This window comes from Zeus faber (genome assembly GCF_960531495.2).
Source record: "Zeus faber genome assembly, chromosome: 22".
Classification (NCBI taxonomy): Eukaryota; Metazoa; Chordata; class Actinopteri; order Zeiformes; family Zeidae; genus Zeus; species Zeus faber.
In genome coordinates, this window is record NC_137209.1 from 2,788,617 (window position 1) to 2,806,564 (window position 17,948).

Below are 17,948 nucleotides of genomic sequence, written 5' to 3' on the forward strand. Positions count from 1 at the left end.
TATTTAGCAATTGGAATACTGAATAGTAGCAAATAAATAAGTAAATGTTGACTAGTAAAACTAAAGTAGTTACTAGTAGCTGTTGGAATCGCAGCTGGTAATTAAAATATAAGTAGTAGTTACTTTTAAAAAGTGACTAGATCGTCCTGTGCATGAAGTGTTGAAAGGACAGGCCGTACTTATGGCATTTGATGACAGAAGAGGGCGGTAGTGGATTACAATTGGATGCGAGCCGCAGCTAGAATACACGAAGAAGAACAACGCGCGCGGTGGAATTTGGACCAATGGACAGCCAGGGAGCAACGGGCGCCCTCTCGTTCGTTTCCGTGTTAGTTAACCCGCTGTGCATGTCACGCAGAGACCTGCCTGGATAATGTACGTGTTCTGCTTATCAGAACGAAACGCTTAGGTCCAGCCACTGAAAAGTTTCTCTTTCGCTTGCAAGGAACACAAAATGCTTCACGCCGTGTAGTTTTGCGTGTATGTTTTTCTTAGAAATAACGCCAAATGCGAGGGTGGCTTCGTTATAGTAGCTAGCTCAGTCCGGTTTGGGGTTGTTTATATCCGATCTCGGCAAAAACGTGGAAATGACTTCTGCCTCCACTAAAGTAAGTCATTTTTGGACTTGATTCCTGTCGGTTTTGTGCATACCATTATACCGTAAAAAACCTTCATTGGTCAACAAACAAACGAACACATGGAACATTCACTGGAACATTAAACGATTTGTATCTCGAAGTTGTTCTATTACCGGATGTTGGATATCGAATGCATTCATGTTAAGATACTGTCCGAAAACGTTTTAGTTTTGCACATAAGTATGTATGTAAATCCATCATTGTTGCCAGATCCCGAAAATCGGGTTCCAAATCAGTAAAATGTCACGATCATGAAGAACAAATGACCAGAAAAGGACGTGTCGAAATTATTGTACATTTGGTGATTTTTTAAATTGTTTATCGTATAAAGGGCTACATTATTGTACAAATACGATTATTATCGTACATCTGGCAACGCTGACGTCCATTTAGGGATCTGTTTTATAGGGTTAGGGTTATGGGTTAACGGCTATGCTTTCTGCGCAAACTAAATGTATAGTAACACCCTGGCTTGCCAGATTTGGCAAAACACTTCCCAAACATGCCATCCCAAAAATTGCTGTAAAACCACAACGAAGGTCAGAAAGGTGAGGACATTCTTGATGGTGCTACTTAGCCAATGGGTAAAATGTATTAAAACAAGCAAATCCATTTCCCACTGTTTTTCATGGTCTACAAAGTTTTATAGTTACGTAGAGTAAGTACGCACAGTAATAATACAGAAAATAACAGTTTGCTCTAGCAATCAAATACCTCGTTCAGAAACATTGTTGGTGTTTGTGGGTATATTAAGTAAGTAGTATATCCGCTCCAAGGTAGGTGGTTGGATGTTAAGGTGGTTCTAGATGTGGGGAGTTTGCATGTTCCCCCCGTAATTGTGTAGGTTTCCTCAAGGTTCTCTGGTTTCTTCCCACCATCAAAAGACATGTATGTAAGGGGTTAATACTCCTGTCGGTGCCTCTGACACAGGCACTGGCAAAAGAGCTGGAGTTGGTCCCCAGCCGCTGTACTGTATAACATTAACCGCCTAAATTATACATGTTTATATTTATATCACTCAGGTTGGTGAGATCTTCTCCGCTGCAGGAGCTGCCTTCACAAAACTAGGAGAGCTCACCATGCAGCTCCACCCAGTTGCTGAGTCCAGTCCTGCAGGGTAATGCTTGTACCACAATTTTTTATTTTATTTTTTTCAGTACATTTTTGGGGTGAGTTGGGCTTGTCACTGTTGATTTCGTAGGAAAAAATACAACGCTTGTTCTTAAATATAAATCTTAAACAGTCCTATACTCTGGACGGGACGATGGCCAGCATCATGGTGGAGTTGCCATTATTCCCCAGGACATTACAGAGAAGTCACTCATACAAAACCTATGGTTAATTTTAGTTCCAATTGTATCAGAGTGAATTTTCTTTATGTATACATTTTAATTATCTTGTTCTTGTGTTTATTGCTACCTTCCTCATTCAAATTGCCAATATTCCTGTTTTCACAGTCAACTGGGTTTGCCTAAATATAATTTATTTTATTTTTTCATTCAGTTTTCTAACTAAATTAAAACAAAATGAAAAGTAATGCTGACCCCCAGGGTATCGTCTTTTCAATGTAGTCCGACAAAAAGTGTTGCAAACTGGTGCACAAGTTGGTAATTTTATCACTTTCTTTTTCTTCCCCTCAATCTATTGCCTTTTTTTCTTTAAAGTTCTCAAATCAAGGCCGCAGTGAAAAGGAAGTCGTCCGATGAGAGCCTCATGCCAGTCTCCTCAGACGGACCCAGAAAGACTGTCAAGAAAGCCATCCCTGCCGTCACCGTGGTGACCCATGCCACGCCTGCCGTCCTCTCTGTGTCAGCAGCCCAGGTGGTCATGGCGACTCACCTCCAGGGACCTCCTTCTGTGCGGCCTGCGATCAAGAAACAAAAGACTGCAGGTAAGCAGACTGAAGGGGCCACAAAGGTATTTATTTTCGTTATTTCATTTAAAAGAATGAAATATTTTTTGGATTATCGTTTTGGATTAACGAAAGTTTACAGACCAATAGTAATGCTGTATGTGATGGGTCATGCATCCATAACTGAAACTGCCTCCTTGAAATATTCCCGTTGGTAATTCATGTCGCTTGCAATGGAAGCAGATATTAAAATAATTGTGTTATTGCTCATTGCATGAATGCGAATGTGTAGCACACAAAAACAGAAACCAAGATTTTTGCTGCCTGAAATGAAAAGGGGCTTTCATTTGGTTTGACTACACAGGATGTCCTCTATTTTATGGTTGCACAATGACAAGAAATAGTAGTAAATATAGCTGCAGGCAGCAATGCACATGGTCCAGGCTAGTCGCAGCAAATGCACAAATGTGAAAACAAGCCGAACGTGTTACTATGCAATGTAAATTGGTAACCCCCCCCCCCTCCATTAACTACAAATAATATGTTAACTTACTCAAACTCCTGCAAACTGGTCTTCCTGTCTTGTCTCAACCCGATACAAACTTGGAGTGCTTTCTTCACATTTGTGACCCACCGTCGATTTTAGGTACTTTTGGTGCTGTTTCACTACATTTTTTTCATGTCATTTGAAAGTTTAGAATCAGAGCTTCAAAACAAGGTATCATTTTTGTGAATCAAGCAAATATTTTTAAAGCTATGGCTTGTTAATGAGGAGGGTGCGGCAAGCTGTTTCTGAGATAATCCCCCCTAAAAGTTTTCCGAAGGCTCCACGTCTTGTTTATGGAAGTGACGTCAGCTTTCCTTCTTCGCGTGTTATGCCGCCTACACAACAATGAATCCAGGGGTGTGTATAAAACACGCAAAATTTAAAGGTTGAACTCTATCAAAACGGTTTCACATTGTAACTTCACATCAAATGGAATATGGATGAATGATCTTCACCTAGACAGTCGCTAGAAAACTATCGATCTGCGTTGTTCAGCGCTATTCAGTGTCTCGGTAAGTGAACTGTGTTTCCCCATGTAATCTAACAGGAATATTTAACTCCACGGTTTAACATTTTTATACTATTTATAAATCAAACTCAGCTTTGAAAGAGAGATAAAGAGATTAAAATTTAAAAAAAAAAGGAACAAATCGAATTTGCCTTCTAGAAAGGTTTTTTTTAACTTATTTTGCGGCTCGTGGAGATTTTAGAAATGGGTGACAATGCGGGTTTGGCTGCGGTGGGTCACATTTGATTGGGTGGGCAAGACGCACATGGTGGTGATTGGGTGGGCTGAGTCTACCCCTGCCCATAACCACTGTGTATTGGTTGCTCCGCACCACTTTGGTTGATGCAGATCCTGCACGGAACAACCAATACGCACCAATGGAGTTTAGAGCGTGTCCTATGTGAAAGCCCATCCAGAGTCTTACCCTGCACATATATACCAAATTGGATGATGTCACAGCACTCTGCTACACTACTTCCATTTCTTTTCGCTCTCAAAGTATGTTTTTTTTTTTACTAACTCCTCCTACAAGATGTGGTCCGTTGCGAACCAAACTTGGAGCTTACAGCATGTCTGGACTGCCCCGAATACAATACATTATTTTTGTGTCCTTGGATTTCACGGTTTCAGGCACTTTCAGCCGGAGATAAAAAATCTGAACAAAAACACTTCGGGGTGGACCCCTAATTAAGCAGCTGTAGGATAGAATACATAGTGTCATTGCGGACAAGTCAAGCAGAACAATGTAGAGGCCCCTACACTGTATGATTTTGGGACATGGATTTGATGTTGATCTGTGGCGCCATCGTGGACTCCCAACTTGAATAATAAATTGATCAAAAGGTTGACAAATAACGTTATTCATGGTCACATTTTAAATGACGAGGATGTACACTCGTGTATCCAATGTGGTAAGTTTGCTTGTGTGGCTGGTTTAAGCGGATGTTCCTTGATTTTGATGTTTGATGGCTCATTAAATTAGGAAATTACACATTCTTATAACAAGTACCACATTTGTTACATGTATTTAAGAGCTCATTAACACAGAGATAGTTGGCCACCTTTGTGATGAGGTAGCTGCTGTGCATTAGCTACATTTCTGTGAAGGTTTATTTTAAAGATGGTTGACTTCAACATTTTTCAAACTCTGAGCAATGCTATTTCTGCGGTGGTCACAATGAAAATGTATTTTTATTTTCTTCTTTTGATGCTGTGTTTGTAGATGTGACCCTCAGTGCTCTAAATGACTCTGATGTCAACAGCGACCTGGTGGACATAGAGGGACTTGGAGAGGGTTCCAACTCAAAAAAACTCAACAACTTTGATCAAGGTAAGCAATTGCTTATAAATCATTAAAAAAAAATAATAATCTGAATTTTATTTTCCCATCAGGTTTTGACATAAGGCGATCGGTCACGTGCTAAATAAATGTGATCAAATTTTGTTCAGCCAGATTATTTCCGTGAATATCACTTTAATAATTGCTGAATCATAAATGCAGCTTTCATAGGTAAAATATGTGTTATTCCCAACCCCCCCCCCCCCCCCCCCCCAAATCCCAGCACAACAACGGGAGCAAGGGAACAGGTAGACTCACGACCAAGTCGGTCAAAAACTGAGAATAAGCGGCTAATTATTATTATTTACTTACAATACTCTCTTCCAAATAATCCACAAACGATCCATTCATGAAATGAAATTGCACAGCTTTGGATCCTCCTTATCCTGGGAATATGCACCAACATTAAAGGTTTGTAAAATAAAGAATTGTCCTTGTTTAAGATACATAAAATTACGTGTTCCTTATTTTATCGATAGTTTAAATGACGTTCTTGATTTAAAATAATAGGAACAATACAGTGGTCCGGGCGTCCATTCTCCAAGCAATAGTGCCATTGAGAGCGTGTCTTCCTTCCTATTGGCTGTTGTACGGCGCTGCTCGTTTGCATAAAGTTGAAACCTGCTCAACTTTCCTTGTCGCTGTGAAGCTGTCAGTTCATCGCCAGTTATCGCTCCGCCAGTTGCAGCTGGGTGAAGTCGAGCTTGTTTGAAATGCATTTTAGCCTCTCGCTTTGCAGTGCCCAGTTGCTGGTGGTGTGACCGTAGCATAAGTCCTTCAAGGTTAAAGTGATCAAATTGGCAAAGGCATTATCTGACTTATTTCCTGTGTTGAAATGGATTTTACAGGCTGTTCAAATATAGACATTTATGAAACACTGACTGCCTGAATCTATCATGGTATCCTCACAGTGGTGGCCTGCTGGCAACAAACCTCTCACTTCCTATTATTCCTATTAAAATTCCTAACTATTAAAACACCAACGAATCTGACTGACATTTTTTTTTTTTTATTGGCAAGGGTTTTAGTCCTTAATATTTATTTGTGATAAGCAAAAGAAACAATTTGAAAACTGACCGTGACGTGACGGATGCGAGAGCAAGTCTTTGTCGGCCTCAAACCAGCACTCTAACACATACATATAATGTGTAATTTATTATCTATTATATTATTTGTTGTATACATACACCATTTACATGCAGCCTTATCCATACGTTTTTATACTTAATTTAGGGCGAAACAGTACTCTTTATTTATTTATTTTTTTTATGTTTTTATTCTTCCCCGACATACTGGATTGAAAACACAATAGACTGAGTGTAAAAATGCATCCAGTCATGATAGTATAACATAATTGAATGTCCCTGTCAAACGGTTTTCATGATACGGTATTTGTGTTTGTTCTCTCATATTTAAAATGATTTAGGATAGCTCATGCAGTATCACGCTATAGTCTTTCCTGCCAGCAGGGACATCATCTACCACATTCTCTCCTTCACCTTTGCATTCGGTTATGACTGAAGACACATTACCAGATGACTTTTTTTTCCTTCCATTCAATATAGCTGTGGTAAATCAGTTGGGGAAGCACATGCTAGACCATAGTCCTCGTTATAGAGTAATACTCTAACACCTAGTGACAAAAAAGCATATTTTTATGCAGTTGACAACACAGAGTATTTAAAGTGTTATAAGAGTTTAATACAACCTGGAATGGTCACTATGTTGTATGCAAGTAAATCTTTCCCCAGCTTGTTCACGTGGTATTTTAAGTTATTAAAATACAAGCAGTCGTGATGAGTCCCCTTTCAAGTCGTGGAGCTCACAATTCATATGAAGGTCGGCTCAATCAACATAAATCATATTTCCTGATCGGCGAGAGTTCCCTTAACTTGATGACTATTTCTACGATATCTTCCAATTATCCCCCTGTTCTCCTGAGAGTAGACTATTTATTTCTCACATGCAGTTGTTGTTTCACATTAAACAAACAGAAATTAATATGAAGGCGATGAATAAGATACCATTGACATTCTAAAATAATTGTGGTTACGGGATAATATCTAGATGCCCCCACCCATGCAGCAGAGAGCTCATTTTCACTTCCCTGTAAAGCTGGTTTTCGACTTGCATACTGGAGACTCAAAGTGGATTTACCCTTTTTATCATTAGGGGGAGGGTAATCTCAGTTGCAAAGCTTGTGAGGCCTCACATGAAGCTTTTGATTTCCAACAACCTGGAACAACCTACCCATCTCACTAATTGGTAGGATAGCAGCAGTGAAAATAAATTTACATTTACATTTAGTCATTTAGCAGACGCTTTTATCCAAAGCGACTTACAAGGGAGAATAACATTCAAGTTACATTGCGACAGAGATTAGTGTAACAACAACATTCGTGTAACAATAAATACTGCAAGGTGGTGTTAAGTAATTGTAGGTTAGGACAGGAGGTACTCACTGAATAGCTGGGTCTTCAGGTGCTTCTTAAAGACAGAGAGGGAGGTCCCCGCTCTGGTCATTTTTGGCAGCTCGTTCCACCAACGTGGAACTACAAATGAGAATAGCCTGGATTGCCGTGGCTGTATGGCCGGCAGAGCCAGGCGACGCTCATTTGACGAGCGCAGCATCCGGGGGGCAACATGTGCTCTTACAAGAGCATTTAAGTAGGCGGGAGCATTCCCAGCAATCACTCTGTAGGCCAGCATAAGAGACTTGAACTTGATGCGGGCGGCTACAGGTAACCAGTGGAGCTCGATGAGCAGCGGAGTGACATGTGCCCTCTTTGGCTGGTTGAACACCAGTCGCGCCGCCGCATTCTGTATCATCTGTAGTGGCTTCACCGCACAGGCCGGCAAGCCTGTTAAGAGGGCGTTGCAGTAGTCGAGACGGGACATCACCAAGGTTTGTACCAGCAGTTGAGTGGCATATTGGGTCAGGTACGGCCTGACTTTTCGGATGTTGAGTAGTGCGAAGCGGCAGGACCGGGAGACGGCGGCAACATTGTCCGAGAATGTCAGTTGGTCATCAATAATGACACCAAGATTCCTTGCAGCCTTGGAAGGAACAAGAGATAGAGAGTCGATTTTAATATCAATGTTGTGATAAATACCTTGTTTGGCCGGGAAGACCAGCAGTTCCGTTTTTGCCAGATTTAGTTGAAGATGATAATCCTTCATCCATGTGGATATGTGAGCGAGACAATCCGAGATCCGCGTCGAGACAGTAGGGTCGTCGGGCGGGAAGGACAGATAGAGTTGAGTATCATCCGCATAGCAGTGATATGAAAAGCCATGTGAGCGGATGATCCGGCCCAGTGAGGTGGTGTATATGGCAAAGAGGAGGGGTCCTAGCACCGAGCCTTGGGGCACCCCTGTGGTGAGGTTGTGAGGCACAGACAGCTGGCCTCGCCATGTCACACTGAACGAGCGCCCAGTAAGGTAAGGTAAGATTCGAACCAGGAAAGTGCACTGCCCGTTATGCCCATACTTGAGAGTATGGAGAGGAGTATGCAATGATTGACAGTGTCAAAAGCAGCTGATAAGTCTAGCAGAATGAGAACCGAGGATTTGGCAGCAGCTCTAGCAGTTTTTAAGGCCTCTGTCACAGACAACAGGGCTGTTTCGGTGGAGTGACCACTTTTGAAGCCAGATTGAAGTGTATCAAGAAGGTTGTTTCTTGACAGGTATTCTGTAACCTGTCTAGAGACCGCCCTCTCTAAGGTTTTGGAAAGGAATGGGAGGAGAGAGACCGGCCGATAGTTTTCTACTTGATTGGGATCAAGTGAGGGTTTTTTGAGCAGTGGTGCGACCCGAGCCGCTTTGAAAGTGGAAGGGAAAGTGCCGGAAGTTAGGGAAGAATTAATCACATGTGTGATTGCCGGGGTGATAGTCGGTGATATGGCTTGAAGGAGGTTAGATGGGATCGGATCTAGCGGACAGGTAGTAGGACGGCTACATGTTAGTAGTTTAGATACCTCACTTTCAGCGAGGGGGGTGAAACCAGGGAACGATGAGCCTAGGGCTGGAGAAGACAGGTTGTGAGTAAGTTGTTTAGTGAATTGGCTGCTGATGGCTGCCACTTTGTTAGTAAAAAAGGAGGCAAGGCAGTCAGCAGTGAGGTTAGTAGCTGGGGGAGGTGGTGGATGGTAAAGCAGAGACTTGAAGGTGGCGAATAACTTACGTGTGTCTGTGGTACCGTTGATCCTGTCGTTGAAGAAGGCCTTCTTGGCAGCAGTGATGCTGGAAGAGAAGGAGGACAGCAGTGTCTGGTAGCTTGCAAGATCCTCAATTGTTTTGGATTTGTGCCATTTCCTCTCGGCTGCTCTGAGGTCAGTGCGCGTTGTCCGGAGGGTGTCAGTCAGCCAATGGTGCGACTGGGTTGATCGAGCAGGTCTGGTGGATAGTGGACACAGGCTATCCAGACATGAGCTCAAGGTGGAGCAGAGGGAGTCAGTGGCATCATTAACCTGCAGAGAGGAGAAAGTGCCGTGGGGCGGAAGAGAAGAGGAGAGCACAGAGGAGAAGTGGGTGGGAGACAAGTTGCGGAGATTGCTGCGGATAGTAACCATGGGTGGGGAGGTGGGGGGTTGTTTTGGTAGCTGGACATTGAAGTGGATGAAGAAGTGGTCAGAGAGATGAAGAGGAGTGACCCATAGGTTGTCCGTGGTACAGCTCCGAGCAAGAATGAGATCAAGCTCTTTGCCAGCCTTGTGAGTCGGTGGAGTCGGGACCTGTCTTAGGTCGAACGAGCGAACCAAAGACAGGAAGTCAGCGGAGCTCGCACTGTCCAAGTGGATGTTCATGTCTCCGAGGACGAGCATGGGACACTCATGCTCAGGAATTGATGACAGCAGGGTGTCAAGCTCATGTAGGAAGTCACCTAGTTGTCCTGGTGGACGGTAGATGACGACCACATAGGCTTTCACCGGAGCAGTCACCAAGACGGCGTGATATTCAAAGGAGGCAAAGTTGTTTAAAGGCAGCAGTGGATTACATTTCCATGTGTTGGAAATTAGCAGGCCAGTCCCACCACCACGGCCAGATGGTCTGGATGTGTGGGAGAATGTGTAGTTTGTGGAGAGTGCAGCCGGGGTTGCGCTATCCTCCGGTTTAATCCTTGTCTCAGTGAGAGCAAGGAGCTCCAAGGAGAGGTAGTTGGCATGACCAGAAATGAAGTCTGCCTTGTTAACTGCAGATCGACAATTCCACAAGCCAACGGAGAAGGAGGTCTTTGCAGAAGATGTTTGCTGCAGGGACCTGAGGTTACCCGGATTGCATCGGCGTATGGTATAACGAGGCTTTCTGGGTGACCTTGAAGTTGTAGTGATGCGGTAGTAGCACATTTTGTATGGAGTGAGTTCGGTGTCCTTGCTTCGGTTGACGTGCAGAGGTAGACGTGCATCTTTACACGAGAGCGACTACAAATGGGCCGACGCTAACGCTTCAAGGGCAGGAACATAAATAGGTGATAGAATACAGCTGCTCGTGTGATTAGGGTTGCACCTGGCTAAGAGCACGCCCACATAAGAGAGGACTTACCTGAATAGGGGGTGTGTCTGGAACACAAGCTTGTTGGCAGATCAGCAAATAGCAGTGAAATGTGCAGAGCCAAACCAGTAGTCCAAGTTGCAATACTACAATACGAGCAGTGATACACTACACAGCAACCTCAGCACTAGAGCTCGACTCAGGGTTCAGTTTGTAGTGCAGGGTATTTATCCCTGTTCAGCGGAAGGAGGACACGCCCAGAAAGTTAGACAAAGGGTTTGCTGATTAGAGGGAGTTGCTTGGCTCACACCCTTGCTGATGGCTGAGCAGTTAGCAGCAGATATGCCGGTACTACCCTGAACCAGCTAGGACAAAGTAAGTGCCAAATAAGACTGAACCAGCAATAATAACAAGAAAAACAACAGCAAAGGACAACAACAAACGACAACAATAAAACAGATTTAGTCAGTAATGCACTTCTATTTGACGTGCAGAGGTAGACGTGCGTCTTTACACAGAGCGTCTTCACTCGAGAGCGACTACAAATGGGCCAACGCTTGAAGCTAACGCTTCAAGGGCAGGACCATAAATAGGTGATAGAATACAGCTGCTCGTGTGATTAGGGTTGCACCTGGCTAAGAGCACGCCCACATAAGAGAGGACTTACCTGAATAGGGGGTGTGTCTGGAACACAAGCTTGTTGGCAGATCAGCAAATAGCAGTGAAATGTGCAGAGTCAAACCAGTAGTCCAAGTTGCAATACTACAATACGAGCAGTGATACACTACACAGCAACCTCAGCACTAGAGCTCGACTCCAAAAAATATACTTCCAAAAATAAACTATGTATTTTCAAAGACCCCAGTGCAACCAACAGTACATTGGTTTTATTCTCTCGACTCAATAGTCAACCGAGAATTAAACTAGCATCACTACAGAAAAACAAAGACTGTGGAGGCCTAGAAGCCCCAAACTTTAGATACTAGCTAGCAAACCATCTTCAATTTATAATTAAATAGTTACAACCAGAGCAACAATTGGCCCATGGATGGCGAGACATTGAACAATCTGAATGTCAGGAGTTATCATTATCCGATCTCCCATTCTTTACTGAATCTATAAAGAAACATAATTGCTTTAAAAACCCACTTATCGCAACAACTCTGTCAGCCTGATGGAAATTCCTCAAACTCAGTGGTCACACTGTCTCCAAACAAATTCACACCAACCTGGCACAACCCAGATTTCTAAAAACAGACCAATAATATTTAGGTCTTGGAAAAGACAAGGAATTACTTATCTGGAACACATTTTTGAAAACAATTCACTTATATCCTTCCCAACCTTAAGCCAAAGGTATAATATCGGTGGCCACAGCTTCCTTCAATTCCTTCAATTACAGCAGTCTCTAAAAGTTAAAATCAAATTGACGAACAACATCCTACAACCACCTGAAATGATTGAACATATCACTCATATCGGTCACTTGAAAAATCCCTTTTCCAGAATATACAAACTTTTACTAAAAATAGACGACACCTTATCTTTACCTACAATGACATGGGAAAGAGACCTTGCTGTTCCCACCGATATCAACCTGTGGAAGCGTATTTGAAACAACACCTTTTCTATGACCCGCAACTCCAAAATGCAACTCATCCAATATAGGATCTTGCACAGAGCCCATATCACGGAACACAAAATGTTCAAAATGGGTTTGGTGGATGAAGACATTTGCTCTCACTGTTCCCTTGATACCAGAGATGACTACTTTCATGCCTTCTGGCTCTGCCCACCTATCCTAGCATTCTGGACCAACATCACCAAGAAGCTGTCAACCCTTCTGGGTCGCAGCATTCCATTCTCCCCGTCTATATGTCTTCTCGGTGACCGCTTCTCAGTCGACCCACCACTGAAACACCACCAACCCATTTTGATCGCCTTAACAATGGCCAAGGAAACTATATTACTCAATTGGAAAAATAGAGAATTTCACCACATCGCAATGGTTGCAGTTATTAATAGATTACATCTCAATGGAAAAACTATTGGCAATATCCCAAAACCATGTTGATTCATTTAATGAGATATGAACTACTTTTATCACTGACAGCTCCATCATTTATTTTGTTCTGAGTTTGTTGTGGCCAGTACGATCTTCTTCGCTGTCACATGCTGGGGCAGTGGGCTGAGGGTCGCAGACAACAACAGACTAAACAAACTAATCAGGAGGGCCGGTGATGTCGTAGGAGAGGAGCTGGACACCCTGACGACTGGCAGAGAGGAGGATGCTGTCCAGGCTTCAGTCCATCTTGGACAATGTCTTACACCCTCTCTACGACACACTGGCCCAGCAGAGGAGCACCTTCAGCAGAAGACTCCTCTTACCCAGATGCACCACAGAGCGCCACAGGAAATCATTCCTGCCAGAGGGCATCAATCTCTACAACGCCTCCCTCAGAGAGTCAGACACCCCCTCTCTGTAACCTGACCTCAAAACACGGACTTCCACTTCTGCACCTTCTTCTTTTTGCACATTTTAACTGCACATTTTACACTTTACCATGTGTATATAGATATGTTTATATATTTATATATAAATATGTTTCTTAATAATTATTATATGTTATATGTAAATATGTTGTATGTAGATTTGGAGCTGTAACAAAAGTAATTTCCCCCTGGGATTATTAAAGTATTTCTGATTCTGATTTAATACTTGAGTCTTCCTAAGTCGGTGCAATGTCGTTGCGCTTTGGGGCATGTGGGGGCCCTCCTGGTCTGCCGGGGCGCCGCGTTTGGGTGGCTGCCTGGGCGGCTCTTGGGACATCCGTGGTGCATGGGCCGGTGTTCTTGGGGGTTCCCGGGGCCCCATTGGGGAGTTGGGTGGTCTGGGGGGTGGCGCCCGCTCCTTGCCTGAGTTGAGCTGGCCTGTCTCTGGGGGTGGTGGGGGGAGTACCTGCAGCTGGTGTCCGTGTGTGGGTTCCGGGCGTGGTTATGGGTTCTGGGGCTCGGGCTGGGGGCGTGGGTCACTGGTTCGGGTCTCGAGCCCCGTGGTTGGCGGGTCGGCACGCCGCGGGGGTTGCCCGCCCCGCGTTTGGGATGGCTGGGCCTGCGTGTCCCTCTGCGTCCTGTGGGTGGGGTGGCCCGTCGTGCCGTCTGGGCCGGGCTGTGGGGGGTCGGGCTGTGGGTGGGGGTGCCGTCTGCCGCCCTCTGTTCTGTAGCAGCAGTTCTTGATGATTTAAGAATTAATAAAGAGTTGCATTGCAGGTTGAGAACTTGAACTCCTCTTGCAGACTAACTCTGTCCTGGATGCAAATGGCATACAAATACTCTGTGTTATATGCCCAGCATGCTGACAGCACAGGTTTAAAAAAAAAAAAAAAAAAAGCTTTTGATTTCCTTCCTCCTCACAGACACCCTCAACCTGGATTCCGGCCTCATCATGAACGCCAGTGACCTTCCGCTGCTATCCCGCTGAGTTCTGCGCTCTGCAGGTGGGGGGGTGGGGGTGGTATAGGTAGGTTTAAGAGGTGCTTGTGGTTCTGTGCTGAGTGCAATGTTAAATCAGTCATGCGTCTGTTTCATCAACGCTGGAAGCCCTTTGTCAGACTACTGTTTTTTTTCTATTTTATTTAAACATCACGCGCCAGAGCAGTAGAGTACAATTGTGAAACATGAAATGCAGATTACAGATCACATTTGCTTTTTCCGAACTCTTCAGAAACGAATGGGCCTTTTGGAAAATCACACAGGGAAATAAGGACTATAATCCGAGACTTTATTTAGGAAATAATATCAGACAAAAGCTGTTTATAATTCATAATTGTAAGTGCTCTGTATATTTTGAGAACATTTTAATTGTGATGCAGCCAGTCTGAATGTATTCACTCCATTAGTGTAAGTAATTATATTAAAATCCAACCTGCCTAGAGACGGTGACTAAGAATTAGTTTGTCTGTGAATAATGTACTATCTACATTTGTACTCTTGTTTGTGATGTAGCTGTTCTATTTGTGTTGTGCAATGACTGCTTAAGTTATTAATTAAAAACACAGGAAAAGTAATGGAATGATTGAAATGGATAATAACGACACTCAAAATGTGATATATACAGTGGGGCAAAAAAGTATTTAGTCAGCCACCAACTGTGCAATTTCTCCCACATAAAAAGATGAGAGAGGCCTGTTATTTTCATCATAGGTATACCTCAACTATGAGAGACAAAATGAGGGAAAAAAGAAAAAATCCAGAAAACCACATTGTCTGATTTTTAAAGAATTTATTTGCAAATTATGATGGAAAATAAGTATTTGGTCAATAACAAAAGTTCATCTCAATACTTTGTTATATACCCTTTGTTTGCAATGACGGAGGTCAAACGTTTTCTGTAAGTCTTCACAAGGTTTTCACACACTGTTGCTGGTATTTTGGCCCATTCCTCCATGCAGATCTCCTCTAGAGCAGTGATGTTTTGGGGCTGTCGCTGGGCAACACGGACTTTCAACTCCCTCCAAAGATTTTCTATGGGGTTGAGATCTGGAGACTGGCTAGGCCACTGCAGGACCTTGAAATGCTTCTTACGAAGCCACTCCTTCGTTGCCCGGGCGGTGTGTTTGGGATCATTGTCATGCTGAAAGACCCAGCCACATTTCATCTTCAATGCCCTTGCTGATGGAAGGAGGTTTTCACTCAAAATCTCACGGTACATGGCCCCATTCATTCTTTCCTTTACACGGATTAGTCGTCCTGGTCCCTTTGCAGAAAAACAGCCCCAAAGCATGTTTCCACCCCCATGCTTCACAGTAGGTATGGTGTTCTTTGGATGCAACTCAGCTTTCTTTCTCCTCCAAACACAACAAGTTGAGTTTTTACCAAAAAGTTCTATTTTGGTTTCATCTGACCATATGACATTCTCCCAATCCTCTTCTGGATCATCCAAATACTCTAGCAAACTTCAGACGGGCCTGGACATGTACTGGCTTAAGCAGGGGGGACACGTCTGGCACCTTTGACAGCTCTTTGGTCTTGGCCATAGTGGAGTTCGGAGTGTGACTGTTTGAGGTTGTGGACAGGTGTCTTTTATACTGATAACGAGTTCAAACAGGTGCCATTAATACAGGTAACGAGTGGAGGACAGAGGAGCCTCTTAAAGAAAAAGTAACAGGTCTGTGAAAGCCAGAAATCTTGCTTGTTTGTAGGTGACCAAATACTTATTTTACCGAGGAATTTACCAATTAATTCATTAAAAATCCTACAATGTGATTTCCTGAATTATTTCCCCCCATTCTGTCTCTCATAGTCAAAGTGTACCTCTGATGAAAATTACAGGCCTCTCTCGTCTTTTTAAGTGGAAAGACTTGCACAATTGGTGGCTGACTAAATACTTTTTTGCCCCACTGTAGAGATCAGTTGTGGCCGAAAATGTTGCACCCTTATATTTTATTCAAATAACATCATTTCTCCCAGATAATTGTAGAATTAAAAACATCTTGGTTTTGCAGAGGAACAAAACAAAAAGCTGGAGGAAAAAAAACCTGAATCCTAGCTCATTCCACACAGACATCCAAAAATGGCGTGGACAATATTATTGGCAATTTTTTAGAAGTTACAAGAAACAATTGGATTTTAAGCAGGTGATTCATCTTGACCTCGCCTGTGGTGAGTCGCACATGCTCGCAATCTAATAATGACTCATTGAACCAGTTTAAATGGAGCAAAGTACTTATTATGCTGTTTGTGTTACTACCTGTACCACACTGAGCATAGAGAAATAAAAAAAAAATAAGACAGAATTGTCTGAGGTCAGACAAAAGATCGTAGCTGAGCACCAACAATCTCAAGGCTATAAGTGCATCTCCAGAAACCTTGATGTGCCTGTGTCTTCCGTGCGCAATGTGTTCAAGACGTTTAAGGCCCAATGGTAGTGTCACCAACCTCCTTGGAAGAGGATGCAAGAGACTGCTGCGAAGGATTGTTTAAATGATGGAGAAAAGACTTCTGAAAACTGCAAAACAGAATCAGAATGACCTTCAAACATAAGGTACAACTGTTTCAACTCGCACCATCCATCGCCAAATTTAATGAAAGGTGGTTTTATGGAAGGAGACCCCATGGACCAAATTTCTTCTGTGAGAATATGCTGTGGACAGAGGAGACCAAATTAGAGCTTTTTGGTAAATTGAATAAACTTTACGGGGGACGGAGGTGAAACCTGGAGAAGCCTGGAGGTGGTTCGCCAATGTTTTGGGGTTGCTTTGCTGCCTCCAGTACTGGGTGCCTTGAATCTGCGTGGCATCATGAAATCAAGATATTACCATGCTATTTTGGAGTGCAGTGTTCCGCCGAATTTCAAAAAGCTGCATCTGTTGGAGGTTGTGGGTCCTCCAGCAGGGCATTGACCCAAAACACAAAGTACCCAGGATTGGTTCAAAACAAAACGCTGGACTGTTCTAAAGTGGCCAGCAATGAGTCTAGATCAAAATCCCATTGAAAACCTGTGAGGATATCTGAAAACAGCAGTTGGAATCTGAAAGAAGTAGAGTAGTTTGCAAAAGAAGAGTGGGCCAAACTGCCAGTAGAGGTGTAGGAATCTCATTGAAGTCTATAAGAAGCACTTGACTAGTTATTTTCACCAAAGACTGTGCTACTAAATATTAGATCTAGGGTGTCAATTTTGTCTATGCCATATCTGTTTTTATGATGATTTAAAAGGATATTTTAAGTTCTGAATCAAAATAAATGTTTCTGTACTAATAACAGTGAATTACATTCACCACCTTTATGTTCGGTTTAGTAACTATTGTGCATTATCTCCGGGTGCGTTGCTCAGACATTTCACTGCATATATGTATGAACGTATGTATATGTGTGACAAATAAATCTCTTGAATCTTAGAGTTGTGGAGACCAAATATTTTTGTCAACTTATTTAGAGACAATTGTGAGGTTTTTTTTTTAAATGTGCAAGGGTGCCAATATTTTTGTCCACGACTATCTATATATCTTTTTCTTTTTACCTATTCTAAATACAGAGATATACACATACAGTACAGTCATAGTGATTTTGGGGGGAAAATTACATTTTATTTTATCATTTTTTATTATTTGTTATAGTAATCTCTTCCATATAATAAACAACTAATGGCAAAACAGGCAAGGATCATTTCAAACTTTCAACAAATGTTGAATTTATTTTCTGCTATGTACAATGTCATAGATTATGGTGGTAATGAGGGTGCGTGTCTGACAGGAGCAGCACAAACCTTACTGGCATCCCAGAGGAAGGTCACGTACCAGTAATGATGTGCTGCTACTGCCTGGCACACTGATCACCTAGCCCACCCTCTGTCCTGGCGAGGGAACAGACCACACACAGCAACTTGCTGGAAGACAGGTGGTGCAAGATGAGAAAAGCACTCAGAATAAAATATCTCAGCTCCACTTTTACTAGCAAATTATATCATCATCCAAAATTGACATTTAAAATGGAATACATTTCATTTATAACACATTTTTACACACACAATCTGATTGTAAATTGAACGGGTCCAACTGAATATTAATAACCAGTTG

At 42.9% G+C, this 17,948-nt stretch overlaps 1 protein-coding gene across 1 annotated transcript; it reads left to right on the plus strand.

Annotated features, from left to right (window-relative positions):
* Positions 1-280: 280 nt before the first annotated feature.
* LOC307247544 (BPTF-associated chromatin complex component 1) lies at positions 281-17,493 on the plus strand. Its single transcript, XM_080023710.1, has 5 exons — positions 281-608; positions 1,661-1,755; positions 2,303-2,529; positions 4,768-4,875; positions 13,791-17,493. Exons 1-5 carry the CDS (start codon positions 588-590, stop codon positions 13,853-13,855), a joined length of 516 nt encoding a protein of 171 aa, XP_079879836.1. The 5' UTR covers positions 281-587; the 3' UTR covers positions 13,856-17,493.
* The last annotated feature ends 455 nt before the right edge of the window (positions 17,494-17,948 follow it).